Here is a 25,135-nt window from a genome sequence, read left to right on the forward strand (position 1 = left end):
CACTTTGCAACTCAAGGCATCAACAGTGAGATTAGCAGCCCCTGGATGGTACTTAATTTCACAATCATAATCCTTAAGAAAATCCATCCAACGTCTCTGTCTCATGTTCAACTCTGCCTAAGTGAATAAATACATGAGACTCTTTTGGTCTGTGAAGATCTCAAATCTCTCACCACAGAGATAATGACGTCAGATATCAACTGCATATATGAGGTAGCCTTCCGTGCCAGATTCCAAAGCTCAACAAGCTTTCAAAGCTGATACTAATGGCATCTGAGGTAGCGCTCCCTCACCATAGAAGAACCAACTATCATCGCCAACCAGATGAAATCTTATCAATCTCTGATAACAATCCACTGAAGCTCGGTATGTTTTCAACATATCTATTCCCAGAATGCAATCGAAATCCTCCATTGCTATAATATCATGAGATTCTCCATCAAAACATTCCCTTCAAAATCTAAAGGGCAACCCAACACTAGACGCTTAGCCAACACAGACTGACCTGTCGGAGTAGAAACAACAACCACTGAGTCTAGTGATATGTATGGAAACTTATATCTCTTAACAAAGCGTGCAGAAATGAAAGAATGAGATGCACAAGTATCAATGAGTGGAAAAGCAGGTATATCAAATAACAGGAACATACCCGCTATAACTTTCCCATTCTCATCCACCGCTTGATCATGTCTCATGGCAAACACTTGGCTGGAAGCACGAGGTTTGAGATTAGAACCCTTTGTATACTGTCCCTGTGGTCTCTGCTGCACTGAAGCCTGAGAACTAGAACCTGATCCAAAACCAACTCCCCCGACCTATGGACAATCCTTTTTCAGGTGGCCAATATCTCTGCATCAGAAACATGCCCCTGAAACCTTTCGGCACCTGTTGGAAGGATGATTCCCACCACAATGTCTACAAGGTCCCTGATTCTTCTGCCAAAGCGCATCAAATCTCCGGATCCTGAGGAAGAAGAATTAGAAACATAATTCTTGAACGACTGAGTACGGGGACCCAAAGAACTCGCGGGTATAGAGGAAAGGAAGGATTTGTTACGGCGGATACTGTCCTCAGCCTGGTGACATTGACTCACTAGTCCATCATAAGTCATGTCGTCTCCCACAGCAACTCGATCGTGGATCTCTGGATTAAGGTCCTGGAGAAATAGATTATACTTTGCCTCCGTGCTATCAGGAATCTGGGGATAATAAGGCAGGGACTCAAAAAAATTCAAATGGTACTCATCGATCGACATTGATCCCTGCCACAAACCCAGCAACTCGCTCGCTTTTGCCTGTCGGAGATCAAGAGAAAAATACAGCTTGTGGAAAGCTGTGCGGAACTCTTCCCAAGTAGCAACTCCTCGGGGTGTAATAAAATGTGCAGATGCAGATCTCCACCATCTCTGTGCTCGTCCTTCCACAAGGAAATCAAGAGTATCCATCTTCTGCTCCTCACTACATCGGAACTCCCGTAAACAAAACACCATACTCCGTATCCAGTTCTCCACATCCTCCGGTGTCTCCTCCGACAAAAGATTTTGGACCCATCTGCATAAACCTATGCATACTGAAACGCCTGTGATCATCATGGATATGGTGATGACAGCCTCGACGATGCTCTTGATTGTCATGATCACCCCAGCGTCCACCCACGCTGTCGTGGCTACTCTCGTCACCATGACCCGCCATCTACCCGATGAGTAAAGGTTAAACCCAATTCCAACAATCTAGATCCCAAGATTACTATGCATGCTTTGATACCATAAATGTAGTGACCCGCTCCGTGATCACCTACTAATCAGAAGCTTAAACATGCATTTAAACATAAAACAAATAATCAAAAATAACAACGGAAAAACCATAAACAAATTACAATCCCAAAAAAAGGAATCTATAAATACTGATATACAACCATATCGAATAATCCAAAATGTATCAACCCGAATACATCAGAAATAACATCTTAGAAAAATATCCCTGCTAGACATCAGTCGCCTAAGCCCTCATGGAACCACCCGCCTCATCAAAACGCAAAATTGTCCCATGGAATACGGTGTCCAGACACAACAAGGTACGAGACGTGAGCATGAAAAGCTCAGTACGAGAGTATGAGTATACACTATTATATGCGAATAAATGCAAATGAACTGGGTACCAAGACACTCAGGTCAAGAAACTAACTCATAGAACGGGCCCAGGGTATATAGCACGCTGCGCCATCGCCTCACGAGGTGGCTCATATACCTAGTGGATAATGGTGACCTGATACTAGTACATGTGTCCAACCATCATGGTGACCTGACACAAGACTTACGTATCCAACCATCAAAAAACTCGTAGGATGAGCACCCTACTACAGGATAACTCTAAGGTAAAGGCTCAATATGCTCATGTATGCAACATACAGTCATGACATGCTGTATAAAGGCATATAAAACATGAAATCACATAATCCATGCAAACACATAATACATGCATACTCAATCTGGATATCTCGAATAATACTTTTGTACCTCATATACTAGGCAAGCTATACCAGCTCTATGTCCAAGCCTATAATCAGTACTACAATGAAAAGTACTCATGAATTATAATCTTATTCTAAAAGTCTTAACTACGCTATAGCATACTCCCTATTTACTATAAGGATCCAGAGCTATACCTGCATCCGTCGTCAGCCCTCTGATGAAGAATGCCCCAGAACTTGGGCACCTCTCCGCAGCAACCCCCGAGCGCCTCGCCAACTCCCGGAACAAGCCTAGGAAGGATGAAATCAGCCCAAAACACCTTGAATACTCTAAGACCGAGAGAGAGATGTGAGAATTGGTGTGAGAATATGATTCTCGGAGGGCCTATTTATAGGTAGAGTTTGCACGGTCCGAACCTTGCATGCTCAACACGTCACAACATGCACACTTCGGACGGTCCGATCCTGCCTTTGGATGCTCCGATCTTGCTACGTGTCTGATCAACCTTGACAACTCAACCCTTGCATGGCCTAACTGGGTTCGGACGGTCCGATCCCTCCGCATCCTCCGATCCCTAACTCAAGCCTTCGAAGTGGTTCAGATCCTCCGATCCCTGGTTCGGATGGTCTGAACCCACCTTGGTCAAAATTCCATAAATTGTCCAATTAATTCCAAATTAAGCCCCTAATCCATGTTTAACCATTTTTACTTAAATTAATCTTGTAAAATGGAGTCGGGCTACTACAGGATATCACAAGGATACAAGCTCAAGATGCTTATGCATGAAACATAATAACATGTCATAATATAGGCAGATAAAATCATGTCATATAAATAATGTAACACATAATACATGCATACTCAGTCAGGATATCTCGAACAGTAATTCCGTACCTTACTAAGGCAGTACTAGAAGCGTCCATCTAGGTTCCTAGCCTACCATCCAGTACTACAAATCACAATAATAATGTATTATAACCTTGCTCTAAAAGCCTTAACAAAGTTGTTGCATACTCCTTATTTTTTTTTATAAGGAGCTAAAGTCATACCTTCGTCCGTCGTCAGCCCGCTGATGTCGATTGCCCTAGAACTTGGGAACCACTCCGCTATGATCCCGGAGATGCCTCGCCAAGGCCCGGACCATGCCTAAGAAGACTAAAACCCTTAAAAAGTCCTAAGAGACGAGAGGAAGACTTGTGAATTTGGTGCAAGAATCTGAAGTTCGGACCCCTATTTATAGACGGAGATCGAAAGCTCCGAACTCCTGATCGAATGTTCCGATCTCAGCATGAATGCCACGTTCCAAACGGCCACGATCGGAAGCTCCGATCTACACTTCAAAATCTCCGTTCTCATGCATGCAGCTACATGTTCAAGCATTAATGACACGTCACAAGTGTGCATGGCCTAATACGATCGGAAGCTCCGATCTCCCTTCGGACGTTTCGATCACACCCAATGCTTCCAAAGCACTTCTCTTGTTTCGATCCCTTCGAAACCTCCGAACCCACAAGGCTTATGTAGTTCGGACCTTCCGAACTACCCAGACCCAAAATGTGCTCTTTTACCATTTTTGGATGTGCTGGATCCGATTTTTTGGTTCATTTGATCAGATTAAAATCTCTTAATCATGTTTTACTTAATTTAAACATGTTTAACCACTTAATCTTGTAAAATAAAATTGAGCTACTACACCTTGTCTATGTTGTCACTCTTAATTATACAAGTTATTCCATTTTAGTTCCAAAAACTCAATATTTCTTTTTCTTTCATTCCATTTGTAATCCAAATTCAAAATGTATTAATGGAGAAATGATGTTCTCAATACTCCTTCATCAAATTCTCCTCAATTCACTAACGAGCAAATATTGAGTTTTATGTTTACCAAACTCAATTCTCCCAAATTCCTATTCAATTTCTTCATCTTATTTTGAAACCAAGTATTCTAAACCAAGAAGGAAATGGAAGAACATCATTGTTGAGGATGGGGTGAAGGCTTCACAAGGACACATTTGATGAAGGCCGAAGAAGAACGCCTTGCAAAGGTATGGTGCAATACTTCCACCTATCCTACACTTGGAAATTATCAAAACACACTGGTTTCTGGGGATTGATTTCGAATGAATATAGCTATGAGTTTCCAATTGGATAGAAAGGACGTTAATGGGACAACATGCGGCAACACTTTCATGATGTTGCGAGAAGACTTTTGGGTTCCAAAAGAAATTGGCCGAACTAGAAGCACTCAATCAAAGAGGATCGTCGTTTGATATGATTGTATTCAATCCGTGTTTTTTTTTTTAACTCAGCAAATTCCTAATTATATTTTTTATGTTTATTATTCTCAAGCTCAAACGATGTTTGAACAAGATTATAGGATTTCATGGTCTGATGAGAAAGCTTGATTAGTGCTGAGGGATCAACTAAAATGAAAGATACGGTTGTTCAAAAGATTCAATGAAAATTCGACGAATGCTATGAAGAAGCTGAAGAGGTGAATAATCTCCACACCCTCTGATACACTGACCGCCGAGGTAGGTTACTACAACGTTCAAGAGATGAGAAAAACCAGTAGATCTATAAGAAGCAAGGCTTTTAAAAGGACCATTAGAGGAAAAAAAATCGAATGATGCAAACATGATGGATATGCCAAAACATTGCATGAAGGAAATAGATAAAGGGAAGATGCGAGGATTAAAGAATATTATGCAAAAATTCAGCAACTCATGGAAAAGAAGAATGAATCAAAGGAGATGGTACAAGAAAATCGGATCATGGAGAGAGATGTCAATACTCCAAGGTTGAGTGACATTCAATGTCAGTACTACATGAATATGCAAGACAAATTATTCGTAAAATATTTAATCAGTAATATATATATTAATTAAATCACTAATTTATCTAGTTCATATTTAATTAGATTTTAAGTATTTGTATTTTTTATTTCGTGTATTTTATTTTATTACATTTATGTTTTTTTTTAATTTTATTTCGTGTATCTTCATAAGCAAGTGTATCAACTAATAAAATCTAACTAAATATGAAAAAAGTTTTAAAGATCGAATTCGACTCAAATTAGATAAATTCCAGCTCGAACATTTTAATAAATTTAGCTCGAATTTGGTTCAAATTTAGAGTTGGGAGTTTAAACGAATTGAGTGGAGTCGAAAAATTATGAAATATCGAATTTGAACCTAACTCAATATGTATAAATTGTTTTGAGCTAAATTCGAACATAAATTATTTTATTAATAATTTAAGAGCTGCTAACAACTTTTAAAACACGTTGGAGCACTCAAACAAATCATATTATATGTAGTCGGAACATAAAAAAAAAAAAAAAAAAAGGGAATTGTTGGTCGTTGAAAACAATTGTTGAGACAAAAATATCTTTGATGAGAGTATTGAGGAAGAGGGTCCTGCCTTCGTCTACTTCATAGCTCAGTCATCCCATTTCTTCTCTAATGGCAGCGACTGTCGACATAATCAAGCTGGGTTCAGAGGGATTGCAAGTATCCAAACAAGGGCTCGGATGCATGAGAATGTCCTCCGGTGACGGCCCGCCGAAGCCCGATCCCGAAATGATCTCCCTCATCCGCCGTGCCATCAATTCCGGCGTCACGTTTCTTGATACCGCAGACATCTATGGCCCCCACAAGAACGAGATTTTGGTTGGCAAGGTTTTGTGTTCTTCTTTCCTTTGCTTTTGGTATTTCAACACAAGGATTTTGTTATTATATCTTATTGTTGAATTAATCATCACTTTGCGTAAATAATTTAGGTTTAGCTATCAAGAAGGGAAAGTTTCCTTTTTTTTTCGTATTATTTAAACTGTAGTGGTGCAGATTGCTGTATGGGATATTATGATAATTTTTTCAAATTTAATCAAGATTTAAAAACGCAGTGTTGTCCAACTTACTTCTTTTCTTCTTGTTTTTCTGGGTTTGAGTGAAACAGAAATTGTCTTAAATTGAGCATCTTTAATAAGGAAAATTTGTTGTAAGAATTGCTGAATCAGAAGCCATAAGATGAGCTAAATTTGGTTGGAATTGGTATAGGCTTTGAAAGGAGTATTGAGGGAAAAAGTGCAGATAGCTACCAAGTTTGGGATAACATTCAAGGATGGGAAGATGGAAGCACGTGGTGACCCTGCATATGTTAGAGCCTCATGCGAAGCGAGCTTGAATCGTCTTGATATTGATTTCATTGATCTCTATTATGTTCATAGGATTGATATCCGTGTGCCTATTGAAGTTACGGTGAGCAGTGTTAACTAAATTAAATCTTAAGAGAGTTTACGTGTATAATCAACAATGTGCAACTGTTGTCTCTCCCTACTTCTTTTTAGCTATATATACTTGTAAGTAGTATGTTATGCTCCAAGTTATGTTTATTTTGTCAATAGTTTTTGGTATGTTGATTGAGGTTTTGGATTCGTTGGAAGAACGGAAATCACATTAAGCAGGATTGGCATATGCTAATGTAATTGCACAATGAAGAAAGTCAAAATGTGGGTTTGGGGCTAAATAATTAGTGAAAGAGATGTAGACCCAACTCTAGCTATGACATTTTTTTGGGGATGAACAAAAACCTTTGCCTGTTTGAGCCACAACCTTGGAATAACTCTACTTATTTTGTGTTTTGATCATGGCCACTTATGTGTACTCTTTCCATTTTCGATATTTTGTTTCATGTGATATTCATGTTTGCACTGTTTACTGATGCCTTGGAAAGTGTGAACAAATAACCAACATAATGATGCATTATGATTCGTATAAATTTTGGTATGTATCTGGCTTTGTGGGCCTACATTTGCTCATAACCATCATAGCCCTGGATGAGCAAATTCGAGTGTCGAGGAATTGAAGTTATATCATATCCCCAATTTCATTTAATATCAGAGTGTTTTGTTTTGAAATTTATAGCCAAGCTTTATTCGCCTTGTATATTATGGCGGCTCTCTGATATCATATCCTTTTGCATGCCTTTCAAGATGGGAGAACTGAAAAAACTTGTTGAAGAAGGGAAAATAAAATATGTTGGCCTCTCTGAGGCGTCTGCTTCAACAATCAGAAGAGCTCATGCCATTCATCCCATAACAGCTGTTCAGAATGAGTGGTCTTTGTGGTCAAGGGATTTAGAAGAAGAAATAATTCCTACTTGTCGGTGAGACCCCTCTCTCTCTCTCTCACACAGGCACAGGCACGGGAACACATGCTATGTGTGTGCCTATTTTCTACTGTTCTAGTTTATAGAAAATAACCTGATTTTGTTTTTCTCTCTGTTTTATTAATTCCAGAGAACTGGGAATCGGCATCGTCTCATACAGTCCACTTGGACGTGGTTTCTTTTCATTGGGTCCTAAATTGGTGGAGAACTTACTAGAGAATGATTACCGTAAGGTTAGAGCGTTCCCACACCTTTGTGACTACCCTTTAGAAAACCACAATGTTATTGATTATTTACACATGAAAATTTATCCTAGAATCATGATCTTGTCATCCATCAACTTGTTCCTTCTCCTAGCTTCTCTATTGTTTCTTCTTAAATCATTTGAGTTCACAATGTTTATTCTAAGGAGCCAAATCTATCTATATTCTATTGAAATCGAAGGAGGTGGACTCAAATTTTAAATTCGAATAGCTTTTTGGCTTACAAAGAGCATGAGTTTGCTCATTCAAGTAATTGATGTGTTAAGAATTATTCCAGTCAGACTTTGAAGAAACCTTAATATGTTCTTTGCCTTGTAACAATTTTCTTCTCAACCTTTCAGTTGACACGGGTGCATGACCTTAAATAAGAATCATGATGGACTTTAAATTGTATCGTGGTTCTGTGCAGTAACTCTTGTATAAATTATTATTTCATTGAGATTTTTTTACCAGTGTTATGTCCTATAACATGTTCTATGAAATGATGCATTTTATGGGATATTTAGAATTTATTCTGCAACATTTTTATTGGAAAAGTAAAATCTGCAATCTGATTGTGATGGAAATTGGGATGTTTTGAGTTTATCCTTGAAGTCATGTTTCTTTATGTTCTTCATGGCCATGTTAGATTCCCAGTTAGCTTAAAAAACATGTGTTTATAATGAAACATCCTATTATGCAGAACGTTCCAAGATTCCACGGAGAAAATTTTGAAGCTAACAAGCTTGTATATGAGCGGATTTGTGTAATGTCCTCAAGAAAAGGTTGCACCCCATCTCAACTAGCATTAGCTTGGGTTGAACATCAAGGAACCGACGTTTGCCCTATACCTGGCACTACCAAGATCGAAAACTTCAACGAAAACCTTGGATCTCTATCCGTGACATTAACTCAACAAGAGATGTCTGAGCTCAATTCTTTGGTTGATGCGGTCAAGGGAGACAGAAGTCCCTTCATGGGAAACACTTTCTTCAACTCGGAGACGCCTCCATTGTCTTCTTGGAAAGATGAATAGGGACTTAAATGCGGCATGTTTTTTCTACCTCTTCTAATGTTGGTGAATCCAAAATGTTGGCCAATCAGCTCATGATATTGTTATAAATCAGAATGTGAACAAATGGACCAAGATCTCAGCTTTTGTATGGACTGTTGAACTTTTCAATATCACGTGTGTTGCACGTGAGGCATAAAGAACGATAATATATTTTTGGATAAATTGAGCACTTAAATAAATTTGTTTGATATTTTGATGAAAAAAATACTGTAATAATAACTTTTATTTTATTTTATTAAAATCTAATAAATATATTTTCATTTCCCAAAATTATTCAGTGAACTCATTTTCACATAACCAAAATCTTCAAAACGAATACTTTCCCAAATCTTGGTATTACCGATAAGATTTTTCCAATAATCCTGTTCTATCATTTTTTTTTTATTTTTAAAAAAATTATCAGGGACAACTCGCAAAGCTCATCCATGTTTATGAAATTTAAACTTTTATGTTTGATAATATATCAGAAATGAATAGTGTGATAAAAAGTCATTTTTTATCTAATAACTTTTATGTATGGATAGAATTACATTGCTATACTTCATTTCCCGGGAAAAAAGATATATGAATAAAAATCGTTATTAAAAAAACGAAAAAAATAAAAAAAAATGAATAAACAAATTGTTGTAGGATATGATTTATTTTAAGTTAGATAATCATAAATTTTTATCACAGTATTAATTAATTATAGTATCGATTAAAATATAGTTAATTAAATTATTACAAAAATCATTTTCCAAAATCATAAATATTTAAAGGATAAATCTCTGATTCATTACTTCATCATAATCCTAATATCAATCTAAGTTAGTGTTTTCAATGCTTAAACAAGTGATTATAGACTTACATTTACAAATTTTTTGCAAATTTGTAAAAAAAATTAAAAATAAGAATCCATAATCACTATTTTCTGAACACTTGCGAACACTACTTAAATCAATCAAACTAAAACTAAACACAATATTATTTACGCATCACTATTCAATATCATGCTAAATGATTTTAATAATCCCATTATAACTTATTCATATATCCCATCACCCAAAGAGTCTATTTTCACATTTCTTTTATATGTCCCAAAATATCATTTAACCATCCAATTATATATATATATATATATATATTAAATTTTTAAATTTGATATCTTATCATTTCATTTTAAAAATTAATAAGTTTAATTTTAAAATTAAAAAATTACTTCATTTTCTATTTTCTATGGAACACGTACATTCATTATGTATGCAACAATCCGCTAGTATTAGTTAAAATTAAACTTCAGCAGCTAACTTTGATTAACTAAACTTCAGCAGCTAACTTTGAGTGCGTTGGTAAATTATTATTTTTTTTTAAAAAAAGAACTCCAATTATACAATAACCATTCAAGCCCGTATGTCACATTTATATTGTGGGGTAAATTATTTTAAAATCCCCAAATCCAAATATTTCTTCCTCTTAACTTCTTACACTTAAATTTTTTTGTTTCAATTTCCTAGTGGTCCCCAAATTTGTCTTAACAAAGTGTTTAGCATTTAATCCTTTGTACGTGGCATTGTTTTACCTATCGAACACGTTCAGGCCAAACAGAACTATCGGTTACGCAAGGTTTTCAGCCGATATACTCTGGATTAGGGTCCAACATGCTTCCGTAAGATGAATTAAATTCAAATACCTCTTTGACCATAGTGTCGTCGGGTCATACCTGCCGAGTTTTACGAAGTGCTCCTCACACTCCAACCACGCAGTCGCAACAGATGGTTTCTGCACAAGCTCCTTTAACGACACCCAGCACAGTCTTAATTCGTTTTCTACCTTAAGGCGTATGATATATGAATTTAATTATAAAATATGATCATGAAAGAACAAGAGACTTTAGAAAAATTATTCAGACATAATATTATTACATAAATCAACTCCTTTGAAGAGGAGAAGACAATTTGTTTAGCTACTCATAGTAGCTTTTTTCTTGAAATACATAAACAGAAAACTTATTATAATAGAGAGAAATATTACAACAATTTATTTGTAAGAAAACTGAAGGGAATGCTCGATATCTTCAGCTTCCTTGAACGCTTGTATTTATAGCTGAGGTTCCATTTGTTTCACCGAGAAACTTCAGGGAATCTTACACTATTTTGTCTTGTCCTTTTATGCCATTATTAATGGCATCTTTAGCTAGTGGATGAGTCACTCGTTATCCACCTTGTCCTATTATGCCATTATTGATGAAATCTTTTGGTGGAGGAGTCACATGCTGTCCTTTTTCTTTTGGCTCTATCTTCCTCACATGCCTTTTTTATTGTTGTCGGGGCATCTTCTGCTTTTGCAGTGGTCCCCTGAAAAACCGCATTTTTGGTGGTCCCTGTCCACCTTTGCTTGTCTCGAAAAATTCTTTTCGATCCGTTCGGGATCTGAAGTTTTTTTCGAATTCTGGCTCCTTCTGGTTTGGACACTCTGGGCAGATGTTTTCTGACCATCTTCCGATATGAGTCATGTTACAAAATTTTCGGCGAGTCTCTTTACTCCCCGGCAGCCTGTTGTTCCACAAAAAGTTTCTTTTCTTTTCGAAGAGTTCTTCCGCAAAAGCCGTAGTTTTTCTTGTCATTGTGTTTAACAGGAATGATCCGTTTACAGAATTCTGATAAAATTTGAACGAAAACTTGACCTTGTCCATCTCGGTGAGACAAACCCAAATACCCCATGCCCTTCTGGTTGAAATTTCATCTTCTCCAAAAGTGGATACTAATGGTATTTCTTCAGATAGGGGATCCTTGATGAATTTTTGATTATTCATGTCAGGTCTCCTCAGCTTGATGAAATGAAAGGGCTCGTGTGATCCTTTCCCGGTTGGTTCTGGAGCTGCACTAAAGAAATATAATTCAAGCACATCTCCTCTGGACAAATGGTCATTATTTGCCCATGTTTCTTGGACTGCTTCCTGAATCCATTTTGGTAACTGTGATATCTCCGGAAAGCTTGGTGACGTTGTATAAACTGAGGCCAAAGCCCCAAATTCATACCAGAGCTTTACATCCTTAGGATTGACATTGTTTTTTAGCCAAACCCTTGGATATATCCCTGCTACATCAACCCTGCAAGTGTTAGGGTTAATTTCACTTCTTGTACTTAATTTCTCCCACCTCTGTTGATAAACCTAAAATGGAGAAATAATAGCTGGGTTAGTATCGATCTTAGATTTGCCCTTGTCTGTGTTGGGCCTAAGATTGATCTCTTCCTCTTTTACCCTAGAGGCGGAGGGTTGACTTGATGAGTTATCCTCATCAATTGTTGCTTCATCCAAATCATCAAAGGCTGATGATAGATTCACACTTGTTTCTTGAATTTTAGATCCCTCAACATCTTGTTTCACAACCGGTGGTTGTATTTCTTGTTTTTGTAAAACCAGTGGTTTTAGCATATCTTGTTTATGAGAAACCAATGGTTTCTCTATAGCCTTCACAATTGGACCTTGAATAGCAGCCCAAAGTTGAGTTTGAGCCTGCATACATCCTGTAATTCGATTAAATACTTTGATCTGATCAGCTTGTTGTAACCTGCCGGCCATTTCAGCATTAATGGCTAACTGGTTGAACTCGGTTTGAAGCAACCCAAGGTGTTCCCTGAGATGCCTCTGCATTTTCATGATGGAATCCACGTCACTGCCTTCCATCTCTTGTTAAGAAATCTGCAAGAATATTTTCATGAGATTTAATAATAACAATATCAAAAATATAATTTTGACATAATGCTTGCCATCTTAATAACCTAGCTTTCTCAGGTTTAGATTCAATCTTATTTTTTAGGAAAGCTTTTACCTGGGTGTTATCAACCTTGAGTGTGAATTTTTTAGCAAGTAAAAATAATGGCCATTTTTCGAAAGCCCTTTTAATTGCATAAAATTCCTTCTCGTTGATATGCCATTTGATGGCCTCTGATTCTGAAAAAAGACCGCTACAGTATCTGCATGGTATTTCTCCATCTGGGGTGATCTTGGTAAGGACTGCTGCCCACCATTCGTCACTAGCATCCGTGAATAACACCAGATCATCTTCATCTACGGGTATAGCCATTTTTGGGAGATTCTTACATATCTCCTTTAATTGGTTTACCCTTTTAGTATGGTCATCGGTCCATATAAACTTAGCATTTTTTTTAACAAAAGACTGAACACCTTTCTATACATTGCTAGGTTGTTAATGAACATCCCTGCAAAATTAACTACTCCAAGAAAACTCTGGAGTTGTTTTACGTCTTTGAGTTTATCTGGAAAATTATTTACCTTTTCCACAATATGGGGTTGTAGAATTATTCCGGATTCATCAATCTCAATACCAAGGAATTCAATTTTCCTTGTTGCTATGACTGCTTTCTTTTCAGATAAGACCAATCCCTCTTGTTTGCAAATTTTAGAGAAAATCTCTAAATGTTTAATGTGTTCGTCGATGTTTTTTGATGCTATAAGAATATCATCAATATAAACAAACATAAAGTTGAAATAATTCTTAAAAAGGTTATCCATCTTTTTTTGAAATATCTGGGGTGCATTAGCCAATCCCATAGGCATAACTTCCCAAATATAGTGTCCTTGTGGAGTAGAGAAGGCTGTGAATTTCTTACTGTCTTCTTCCATTCTTATCTGGTAGAATCCAGACTTACAATCAAATTTTGAGAACACTCTAGCATTTCGTACACAGCTAATTAGATGTTCTCTACTGGGTATGAAGTACCCATCAAACTCCAGGATTTTATTAATATCTTGGTAATTAATAACTAACCTGGATTTTCCTCTTTTTATTTCACCATGATTTCTGACCAGAAATCCTGGGTTGCTATATGGTGAAACTCCTTCTTTGATTAGACCAAGGTCCAAATGTTCCTTGATAATCATTCTCATATCCCTTTGATCTGTTAAGTTCATCGGGATAGGCTTATATCTGACGAATTCATACTCTTTGCCTTCCTTTAGAGTAAGACTGGCTTTGAGTTGATTTCTATCCCACCATGCCAAAGGATGTTCGTTATAACTTTCTTTGAGCCTCTTTTTGACATCTTGAAGGGATACCTTATTTTCTAACTCTATATCTTTGTGATGTAGAGTTACCTTGAGAAGCTCCATATCCTCTGTTTGGAGTTCTTGTTCTGTTGTTATTTTCAACATGGTTTCTCCAAACCTTCTTGGATCTTTTATTTTTGGGTGAAAAAGTTGTCCTTTATCACCACACTGGCTGCGAAATATTATCGGCAATTGTCGATAAAAAGCAACCTTGAGTCTTTGAACGATAATTTTATGATCACAAATTGTAGTGAACATAAGCCTTCTTAACTCATTGTCTTGTGTGTACTTCTTAAACATTTATAAGAAGTTATTTTCCAACAGGATATCAGCTCCTGTATCATGGAAATAGATTGGTGGTGTCTTTACCTTGTACCAAGGTGTCTGACATGCTCCTCCCATAAGGATCTCTGCTTGTTTTATTCCTTTACAAAGAATTAAAATTTTCTAGAGAAATCTCGTTCAGCAATTTTTGGTAATTTTTCTTCACATTCTTCAGGGAAGACTCCTCTTTTTGCTATACAAATTCCTGCTCCCGAATCAATATAAGCTGCAAAGTATTCAGCCTTATATTGTTCATACAACATCCCTATCAGAATGTATATGAAGAATGGACTTGTTGTCATTTTTTAAAGAGATTACTAAATGGCCCTGCCATTTTTAACAGCATGTGTTGTAACTCAGTAATCCGATTAAGACTATTTGCCTTTAGTCTTCCTAAGGCTTCAGAAGGTAGAGTATGGTTACTCCTTTCTACCTCTTCAATGCGTTCTAGTAAATCATGTTCATGACTTACTAATTTCAACAATTGCTTCTTCCTCTGTTTGTAAACAGAGTTTTTGAATCTGATTAAGGGATTGTCCCTTATCCAATTCTCTTGGTTTTCCATTTCATAGAATTCTTATTGAATCCTCCAAGTCTTTTATTTTGCCATGAACTCTATTCCTTTTTCAAGGCATTTCCATGGTTTATGGTCCTCCAAAAACTCTAGGCCAAGAATGAGCTGATCCACTTCTTTTCCTGGAATTCCACAGATTTGAACTTCCAATTCTCCAATATTTATCAATCCTTGGTAAGTTCCTTTTTCCTGTTGTTCCAAATAGTAAATCGAGTTACAAGGGAACTGGTTCCGATGACTTGTAATTTCGAATACTATTTTTACTTCTTTCCATCCTTCTGGAGATCTAAGTTTTCCTATTATAGAAAACTTCTTTTCTTCTGGTGGAATTTTTTGAATAGGAGATTTGTCCCATCTCCTACTTGTCATTCGGTTTTCTTGGAAAGATAACCTTCGAGGTTCTATTTTAAGGTCTCTGTATAGAACCGGTCTGTCTTGAATTTGAATGTTTATTTCCTGAATTAAAGGAAACTCGATTCTTTCTGGGTATATCGCATGAGCAACTTTCCCAAAGATCTCTGAAATTTCAATGAACTTATTTCTAATAAATAATTCAGAATGGTGAGTATTAGAAAGAGCATATGAAATTTGATATGTAATAGAATATGGCCTATTACCTTCCTTCATTAGTCTTTTTTCCTTAAAATTTTGATGCAACGTCAAGGCTCGACTAAAGTCCCTGTCAGCTAAATTGTAGGCTATTCTTGGATAAATAACTCCTACAATTTTTCCTGCACAAAGATTTCCTGAGATAGTACCCAGGACAGCATCTTGAATATTCCCCATTCTTTTATCGCATACTACGATTTCTATAGGTGAATCTATTCCTTCTTTAAAAGTTGCCTTAATCATTATTTGGATTGCTCCAATATGAATCCAAGACATCGTCCTTGCTACCTCACTTTTCAACTTTTGCAATTCCTCTCTTATTTCTTCAAAAGGAATTAACTGCATCTCTATTTGATTACTTGTTAACTCCATGGGGATTGCCATTTCCCTTCTGGATACTTTGTAAATCAAATTATGTCTTCTTTTTCTAAGCCCTAGGTTGCCTAAGACTCTTTTTACTTGTCCTGCCGAAAATCCCTGGTACTTTTGTAATGTTGGATTTTCTCTCATAATCCTTTGGACCATATTATGAGATATCGTGGTTTGGCTAAAGAATCCAGCCAAACTTTCATGTGTTTCCTGCCAAAACACTTCTTCTTTATTCTGATTCTGATTCTGATTCTGATTTATCCTCAGAATCTTCTTGACTAAACAATATCTCTTCTTCGTATATGCTTTCATCTGAGGGGATATCCTCAAATTAATATACTTAGACTAGATCTTGAAAGAAGACCGCATCATCCATATCTGGTGTTGCTTCAAAGAGTTTAACTCCTTTTTTCTCATTTTCTGGACAATTTGTAGATATATGTCCTCTTGCTCCACATGTCCAGCAGTTGCAATCCTTGAAACTTTCACTTGCTCTTGTATGAGTTCTTCTGAAAGTTCTTCTTGATGGTATTCTTCCCCTGCTTTGTGATGAGCTTGTTACTGGGGATGTTTTTGTAGGTCCACTTCTTCTTCCTGATCTATAAGATCTGGCCTTTTGTTTGGACCAAAATGTTCTTGATTTCCAAGAACTTCTCATTCTTTTATTATAGGGATTATTTCTGAATTTATTCCTTTTAAATCCCTGTGATCTGTTTCCAATGATCGTTGGAAGATCATTTTCTCTACAACATAAAGGTGTACGTTTATCTATACCCTTTATTTTCTTGTAGTTCTTCTGTAATGCTGCCATATGGCACCATTCTGCCAATTTTCCTTTCAAAAAGGACGCGCGTCTTGCCAATGTATCAAGATGACCTGGAATGTATTCTTTAATCAGCATTTCTCTCCAGGGACTTGGCATTTTTGCGAAAAATAGCTGAATAGCTACATTTTCCTCGACTCCTGAATTCCATCTGTATTTGGTGAATAACATAATGTATTCATCAACTAAACAGATATCATGTAACTCAAGACTATACAGAGCTTGAGTATATCTTCTTTTTTTCTATGTATCTTGATTATTGAAATAGTCTACCCCTATGAATTGTGCTTTAAATAGGGTGGCCATTCTTTCTCCAATCTCGCTGAGGGATTCTCCTGCTAAGATTGATTCCTTCGTATCTGGCATAGTCATCTCCCACGCAATCTTGATAGATCCCATTAGACTCATTTCTAGAAGTTTAATGAATCCTTCTTTATTGAGATCTTATATCCCTGCTGCAATTCTCATAGCTGACGTCCAATCATCTATAAGATATTCTCTGTTTTTGAAGTCCAAAACATCAAGGTTTAACATAACCCCGTAAGGATTTATTGGATCTAAAATAGTTTTTCCGTAAGGAGTTTGATGGAGTGGGATTTTACTCCTTCTTGATCTGGTTCCTGCTGGATGTGAATTTTCTCCAACCTGGAACTCACTATGTGGTTTTTCTGTTTTAACCACATATCTTGGGGGATTCCCTATGGGTTGTTCACCCTCAGGGGAATTCATTTTTAGATCTACTACTTTGAGATTCGCAAAAAAATCCGCAAGATCTTGAAGATCCTCGAGATTTAATCTTTCTAAAGTCGTCATCAGATAGTGTTTTTCTCTGATACTGCTTTTATAAGATTAATCATCCTTTCATCATCAGTTAAAGGTTTTTGAACCATTTTGGTTTTACCTTTCTGATGTAACAAAGGTTCAGTACCAAACGAGAGTGGTAACCTTCCTCCTGTATTTCCTTTTCTAGAACCAGAAGTGTGTTCTAGATTTACGATTTTATTCTGAATATCTTTTAGAGTTCCAAGAATTTCTTCTTGTTTCTTAAGGATTTCTTCAATTTTCCGAGGTATTTCATACAGCTGATTGCTGTAATATTGTACCGTCTTTTGAATTTCTCTAAGATCTCCGGAGAGTTTAGAGGAATCTGGGGTAATCTCTAAAAATTTAGAGTTAGAGATCATCTTTCTTACTCTCTTCAAAATTAAGAGCATTAATCACAAACTGTTGTAAGTAATCTATTATGAGTAGATTAACTTGTTTATAGGATTTTATATGAATAAAATCCTCTTAATTCAAAACTTAGTTTGAAGTCACCTTTTGTAGAAAATCTTCTCCTCAACAAAGAAAAGTATGAATTAACGAATAATATAAAGTCTGAATAATTAACCTAAGGCTCTGATACCATTTTTGCGGATGATTCAAGTACCATAATTGAGCACAAAAATAGCATAAATGAAGTACATAAATGCATAAATTGGGTACAAGAATTAAACATTGGATTTGACCAAGTTTGGTGGTCCTAGGAAGTTTTAAGAAAGAATTTTTATTGTAGGGATTTATAAAAAAGTTAGGTTTGGGTTTAGGGATTTATTCACAATTCACTCTATATTGTGATCTTATTTTCTCTCCTACTATTTTTGATACTCACTAAAATTTGATGACCCGAGTTCAACCTAAGTCCAAAGCTCCAAGTTCGTAGGTGAAACTGAAACTAAGCAAAGAGTGTTAGAAGAGGGTTAGAAGGGGCCGAGAGAGTGTCCCGGCATATCCCCTCCAACGCTCAAGTCAGAGTCAGAAATAAATGAGTGAAGAAGAGAGCTTGGGCGCCCCTCAAAAATGAAATCAATGAGTTACAAATGAAGTGAACAAACCCGATATTTATAGAGTAGAAGGTAGGGAACCACACACATTCCATATGGGACCACGTGAGTGAGACTCACACGCTTGTTCATCCGAGACTCGCCCTTGAGGCGAGGCTGAAGCTAAGAGGTCTTTTTCTTGAGATGAATCCTAAGCTAAGAGCTCACCCACCTCAGGTATGCTCTACCCTAGCTACTCTTCTCCGCCATCGTCATCCTCAACTCCTAGGCTCATCCACACCTCACCTCATCACCTTCCCACCTACCTCTACTCCTTCACTCTTAGGCTCATCCTCAACTCCAAATATCACTCCTACTCCAACTCCAACATGTCTCGCCTTGACCACCTACCGCCATGGGCCAATCATACCACTTAGACCTGGACTCGGGCCTTGTTTCTTGGCTATGGACTCCAATTGGGCCTAAACATATGATGGACCCATTCATGGGTATATCCAGTCTCCTCCTCTCAAGTCGAGTTGAATCGCAGGTTCAAAACTCGAGTGTTTGAGTTCCATAGCCGAGATCTTGATTTTAAAATATTTAAGCAGAGACCGAGCTGTATATTTCGTCATCCTTCTTTAGAAATATTTTCGTTCCTTAATCTTTGGCCAGCCTCAACCCCATCGTCTTCACCCTCACCCTCACCCAATCTTTGTCAACCCTTACCATCCTCGCCCTCTTACCCTTGTCTGCATCATTTCGATCTCAACTAGCTTCTTTAGCTGTCTCACCAACTTCTTGACCATTGGCTTTACTCAAGAATACTCAAATGTCTATTTATCTGTTATCTCATTCATCAATCACTACTAACTCCTCTACTAGGCATTGTCTCAGTAAAAAATTGAATTTTTGCACATCACCAGTAACTCCTCTACTAGACATAGTCTTAGTAGGAAAATTAAAATTTTCATTGTCATATCTCTACTCCTCTACTAGGCTTAGCCTTAGTAGAAAATTCAAAATTTTCATTCACTTCTTATGGCAAAAAAGATACAAATTTTATTCTCCTTCTCAACTCGAGCTAACCTCCTAGGTTCTACCCTTAATAGCAAAAATGGAATTTCATCATCATCGCATCAAGCTCTTCAACTTAGCCTTGGTAGGATAAGCATGAACCTCATCTTTTACACTTCAAGCTCCTCACCCTCCTCACTCTCGCCCCGACCCCTCATTTCTTGAATCCTCGCTAAGTTGGATTTTTGAGCTCGGTAATCCAAATTTCTCTTCGACCAACCCAAAAATCTTCGCGGTGCGACATAATGACTTTCATGTAATTAGTTGGTTGAAAATTTTCCTACCCCCTTGGCTCACCCCTCGCTTCACCACTACTTTATTTTCATCCTTGCCTATGCTCACCCTCGCACCGTCACTCCAGCACCTCACCTTCTCTTGTACATCCTCGCCTCTTGCTCCTACAGCCTAGCCCAAACAACCAGCACCTCGCCCCAACCCTTAATCCCCACCCTTCACCCTCACCCTCACCTGCTCGCCCATCACTCTTCACCCTCGCCCATCACCCGATGACCCTCGCCCCTCGCCCATCACCCATCACCCTTCACCTTTCACCCTTACATTGCAGCCTCACCCTCGCCCCTTGAAGACTCGCCCTTCACACCATCAACCTCACGCTAGCCCCCTTAGCCTCGCCTACAACAGCCTCATGCTCGCCCTTTTTGTGCCTTGCCCTTCACAGTACTCGCTCTCCTTAGCCTCGCCTACACTATCCTCATTCTCGCCTAGCCTCACGCTCACCCCCTTAGTCTTGTCAACATCAACCTTAACCTCGCCCTACCCCTTCACCATCTCCCATTAGCACCGTTGCCTCACCCTCGTCCCACCCCTTAACCCTCGCCCATCAACACCATCGCCTCTCGCTTCAAACCTTCACCCTCGCCTAACCAAGCCTCACGCTCACCCCCCTTGCCTCGTACATCACAACATCAACCTTAACCTTGCCCTACCCCTTCACCATCGCCCATCAGCACCATCACCTCACCCTCCCCCACCCCTTAACCCCCTCCCATCAGCACCATCTCCTCTCGCTTCAACACTTCACCCTCGCCTAACCAAGCCTCACCCTCGCCTCCCTCACCTCCCTTAGCCTCACACTCGCCCAGCCCCTGCAACCTCGCCCAACACCTATGCAACCCCTCGCCCAGCAGCATCCTCGCCACCCTCTCCACTTACCCTCCATATCCTTCTCACCTTCGCCCTAGCTTGCCCTCACTAGCTTCCTCACCCTCGCCCCTTACCCTCAATAGCCTCCTCACCTAGTACACTTTGCATAGCACTCCACCGAGTGTTTGATCAATTGTGAAGTTCAACTTGTTCGATTACTTCCTTCTATTGAGAATGCTCAAGTGTTTGCTTGCTTGACTTTACCAACTACTAACTCTTCAAATCATAATTTTAGTAAGAAGATTGAAATTTGTCTCTACTTCCCACTAATTCCTCTACTACGCTGATCTTTAGTAGAAAAATTGAAATTTTCATTCTTCCCAACTAAGCCAACTCCTCTACAAGGGTTTGCTTTGGTAAAAACATCGAAAATTTCATCTTCACACATCTACTAGGCCCTCTGCCACCTCACACTCCTATACTAAGTTATAACCTTAATAGGAAAAATATGCATTGTACCTCCTTCCATTTAAGCTCTTCTATTAGGTTATAATATTAGTAGGCAAAATATAAATATTCAACTTCCACTGTTCTGACCCCTCTACTTGACACTAGCCATAGTAGAAAAAATGCAACTCTTCATCCTTTAACCCTCTAACTCCTCTATTTGGCTTTAGCCAAAGTAGAAAAAATACAAGTCTTCATCTTTCATCCTATAACTCTACTTGGACTTAGTCATAGTAGAAAAAATATGAACTTCAACTTTAGGCCCTCTAACTCCTCTACTTGGTCTTAGCCATATTAAGAAAAATGCAAGTCTCCATCTTTCAACCCTCTAACTCCTCTACTTGGCCTTAGCCAATGTAGGAAAAATGCAAGCCTCCATCTCTCACCCTCTAACTCTTCTACTTGGCCTTAGCCATAGTAAAAAAAATGCAAGTCTCCATCTTTCATCATCTAACTCCTCTACTTGGCCTTAGCCATAATAGGAAAAATTAAAGCCTTAATCTCTCATCCTCTAACTCTTATACTTGGCCTTAGCCATAGTAGGAAAAATATGAACTTTAACTTTCGACCCTCTAACTCTTCTACTTGGCCTTAGCCATAGTAGAAAAAAAATACAAGTCTCCATCTTTCAACCCTCCAACTCCTCTACTTGGCCTTAGACAAAGTAGAAAAAATGCAAGTCTCCATCTCTCACCCTCTAACTCCTCTACTTGGTCTTAGTCATAGTAGGAAAAATGCAAGCTTCCATCTCTCATCCTCTAACTCCTCTACTTGGCCTTATCCATATTATGAAAAATATGAACTTTAACTTTAGACCCTCTAACTCCTCTACTTGGCCTTAGCCAAAGTAAGAAAAATGCAAGCCTCCATCTCTCACCCTCTAACTCCTCTACTTGGCCTTAGCCAAAGTAAGAAAAATGCAAACCTCCATCTCTCACCCTCTAACTCCTCTACTTGACCTTAGCTATAGTAGAAAAAATATGAACTTCAACTTTCGACCATTTCCATAGTATGAAAATATGAACTTCAACTTTCAACCATTTCCATAGTATGAAAATATGAACTTCAACTTTCGACCATTAACTCCTCTACTTAGCCTTAGCCATAGTAGGAAAATATGAAATTTCCATTTTTCAACCCTCTAACTCCTCTACTTAGCCTTAGTCATAGTAGGAAAAATGCAAGTTTCAATCTTTGAACCCTCTAACTCTTCTACTTGGCGTTAGCCATAATAAGAAAAATGCAAGCCTCTATCTCTCACCCTCTAACTCCTTTACTTGGCCTTAGCCATAGTATGAAAAATATGAACTTCAACTTTCGACCCTCTAACTCCTCTACTTCGCCTTAGCCATAGTAGAAAAGTATGAACTTCAACTTTCGACCCTCTAACTCCTCTACTTGGCCTTAGCCATAGTAGAAAAAATTCAAGTTTCTATCTTTCAACCTTCTAACTCCTTTACTTGGCCTTAGCCATAGTAGAAAAAATGAAAGTCTCTATATTTCAACCCACTAACTCCTCTACTTGGCTTTAGAAAAATTAGAAAAAACTCAAGCCTCCATCTCTCACCCTCTAACTCCTCTACTTGGCCTTAGCCATAGTAGGACAAATATGAGCTTCAACTTTCGACCCTCTAACTCCTCTACTTAGCCTTAGCCAAAGTATGAAAATATGAATTATAGGCGAAATACACCCAAGGACCCAACAAAACTATCCTTCCCCCCTCGATCAAAATAACACTTATCAATTTTAGAAAGGAAAATTGATTTCATTGAAATTTAAACGATTACACAAGTAATAGTTAAAAATAAAATACATCAACAATTATCTTAAGGATAACATTTTCTAAGGCGACAAGGGTTCCAAAACCTCTTCCAAGCCCCGCGATGTGCATCTCCCAGTAGTAAGCTCAAGAACTAAGTTTCTCCTCCCATGACCCCAATTATACTTCTTCTTGACTTTCCTCCTCTTCAAGTACTTGAATTTCTTCCTCAACCACCGACAACAAACTCCTTCCACTTCTTATTATGTTAACCTCCATCCGCGCTCTTTTTCCTTCCTCTCTCACCATCCTATCATAACATCGGTGTGCCACCATTTTATTCCCATGCAAGACCCAAACTTCTCTCCCTATTGGAAACTTGAGCTTCTGATGATATGTAGAAGAGATGACTTTAAAGTCTTTCATAGCCGACCGACCCAAAATTTCATTGAACGATGAGTGAGTATCCACCACCGTGAAGCTCACCATCTTCGTTATCCTCTTAGGATCGCTTCTCATGGACACCGGGAGATCAATTCGCCCCATAGGTCGAATAGCATGGCCTATGAATCCATACAATGGTGTAGAGATCAACTCTAATTCACATCCTTCTATCTTCATTTGGTCCAATGTCCCTTTGAACAATATGTTCACTGAACTCCCACTGTCAACAAATATCCTTGACACATCATAATTCACAACTATAACTGTCACCACCAAGGCGTCATTATGCGGAGCCACAACACCTCGTAAGTCCTCGGGTCCAAAACTAATAATAGGATCTTGTGGTAAATTCAGTTCCTTAGATATCTCAAAGTTCTCCATCCTCCTCCCAAGTGCTTTACGTGCTCGCCCAAAATCACCGTCGGTGTGTAATGACCCGCTCCGTGATCAACTACTAATCAAGAGCTTAAGCATGCATTTAAACTTAATCAAGCAAAATCAGATAAATCACAGCGGAAGCTATTAAAGATATACAAATCCAATATAATTAAATCTTAAATACAACCAAATCGAATAAATACCAAATAAAATCTTAATCTATAAATCTCTGGTGACTCCTGCCGCCAAGACATGTCACCGACCAACTAATGATCTCGCTCCTGGTCCACCTGCAAACCTGCCCCATCGAATGGGATGTCCGAGATACAAGCAAGAACGTGAGAGCTAACGCCCAGTACATAATTAATTGAATATACAAGTCTATATGATACATGCAACATGAAATATAAATTCTCTGGATAAACTGGGATCATATCTAGAAAATCATGCTCAGAACATAGGCGCTTCCAGTATGCGCACGCTGCTCCAAAGATTCAGTGGCACATACTGAACCCGATCTTGGACTATTAACACCGTCCTGGGTAAATCGCACACGCTGCCTCGTCGGTCCAGTGGGTGTCACACGGTACCCGATCGTACAATAAAACAACCCTAGGACTGAGCGACCCTATAACAACTGGCTATTTCAAAAGGATAATAGGCTTAACATGGTATGCAAATGGCGCATACAAATCCTGAACAATATATCATACATATCTTGACAAATAATAATGCAACACATAAACATGTATATTCAGCCGGCTATCTTAGTCTGTACTTACGTACCGTACTAAAACAGTCCTAGAACCACCTCTTTAGGTTTCAAGCATGCGTCTGTCATCAGCCCGCTGCTGTCGAAGGCCCTGAACCAAACACCGCTCTGCTACAATCCCCGTAGCTCCTTGCTAGTGCCCGACCCTCGAGAAAACACTCAAATATTGACTAAAGGTTTTAAATAAACTCAATTTGGCATAAAAAAAAATGAAGTTTGGACGCATATTTATATGCCAGGTATCGGACAATCCGATCTGGGCATGAATTCCACGTGTAGAGAACATTTTGACACCTCAATTAGAAGGGAAGTTCGGACGGTCCGAACTAGGATTGGATGGTCCGAACCGCCACTTGTCCAAGCCACTTTGACACTTGGTTCCTGTTGAGTTCTGACGGTCCGAACTGGTTCGGATGGTCCGAACTAGTTCTATCCTTCCGAACTCAATTGGCTGCTTCCGAACTGTCCGGGACCCCCGGGACTCTCCCTACCATTTTTGAACGTTCTGGATCTAATTTTCTACTTATTGTTTTACCAAATAATGATTCCTTAAACATGTTTTGACACTATTAAAATCATATATAAT

General features: G+C 38.3%; 3 protein-coding genes across 3 annotated transcripts; 1 reads left to right on the forward strand and 2 right to left on the reverse strand.

The window, feature by feature from the left end:
* Positions 1 to 416: 416 nt before the first annotated feature.
* On the reverse strand, positions 417 to 1,681 carry LOC140863513 (uncharacterized). Its single transcript, XM_073266989.1, has 2 exons — positions 886 to 1,681; positions 417 to 790 (listed from the first exon to the last, which is right to left on the reverse strand). Exons 1-2 carry the CDS (start codon positions 1,679 to 1,681, stop codon positions 417 to 419), a joined length of 1,170 nt encoding a protein of 389 aa, XP_073123090.1.
* A 4,136-nt stretch (positions 1,682 to 5,817) lies between these two features.
* LOC140892237 (probable aldo-keto reductase 2) lies at positions 5,818 to 9,112 on the forward strand. The gene is made up of 5 exons (XM_073301056.1): positions 5,818 to 6,150; positions 6,529 to 6,729; positions 7,464 to 7,636; positions 7,770 to 7,872; positions 8,585 to 9,112. The coding sequence occupies exons 1-5, from the start codon at positions 5,935 to 5,937 to the stop codon at positions 8,915 to 8,917; spliced, it is 1,026 nt and encodes a 341-aa protein (XP_073157157.1). The 5' UTR covers positions 5,818 to 5,934; the 3' UTR covers positions 8,918 to 9,112.
* A 14,023-nt stretch (positions 9,113 to 23,135) lies between these two features.
* Positions 23,136 to 23,780, reverse strand: LOC140863521 (uncharacterized). The gene has a single exon (XM_073267002.1). It carries the CDS (start codon positions 23,778 to 23,780, stop codon positions 23,136 to 23,138), a length of 645 nt encoding a protein of 214 aa, XP_073123103.1.
* Positions 23,781 to 25,135: the final 1,355 nt, after the last annotated feature.

Source organism: Henckelia pumila, chromosome 1 (assembly GCF_033568475.1).
Source record: "Henckelia pumila isolate YLH828 chromosome 1, ASM3356847v2, whole genome shotgun sequence".
Classification (NCBI taxonomy): Eukaryota; Viridiplantae; Streptophyta; class Magnoliopsida; order Lamiales; family Gesneriaceae; genus Henckelia; species Henckelia pumila.

Coding starts and splice junctions, on each gene's coding strand:
- LOC140863513 (XM_073266989.1), bottom strand. CDS start 1,681: ATGGTGACGAGAGTAGCCACGACAGCGTGGGTGGACGCTGGGGTGATC. Junction 791..885: donor GGGAATCATCCTTCCAACAG/GTGCCGAAAGGT, acceptor GTTTTGGATCAG/GTTCTAGTTCTCAGGCTTCA.
- LOC140892237 (XM_073301056.1), top strand. CDS start 5,935: ATGGCAGCGACTGTCGACATAATCAAGCTGGGTTCAGAGGGATTGCAA. Junction 6,730..7,463: donor GTGTGCCTATTGAAGTTACG/GTGAGCAGTGTT, acceptor ATGCCTTTCAAG/ATGGGAGAACTGAAAAAACT. Junction 7,873..8,584: donor TAGAGAATGATTACCGTAAG/GTTAGAGCGTTC, acceptor CCTATTATGCAG/AACGTTCCAAGATTCCACGG.
- LOC140863521 (XM_073267002.1), bottom strand. CDS start 23,780: ATGGAGAACTTTGAGATATCTAAGGAACTGAATTTACCACAAGATCCT.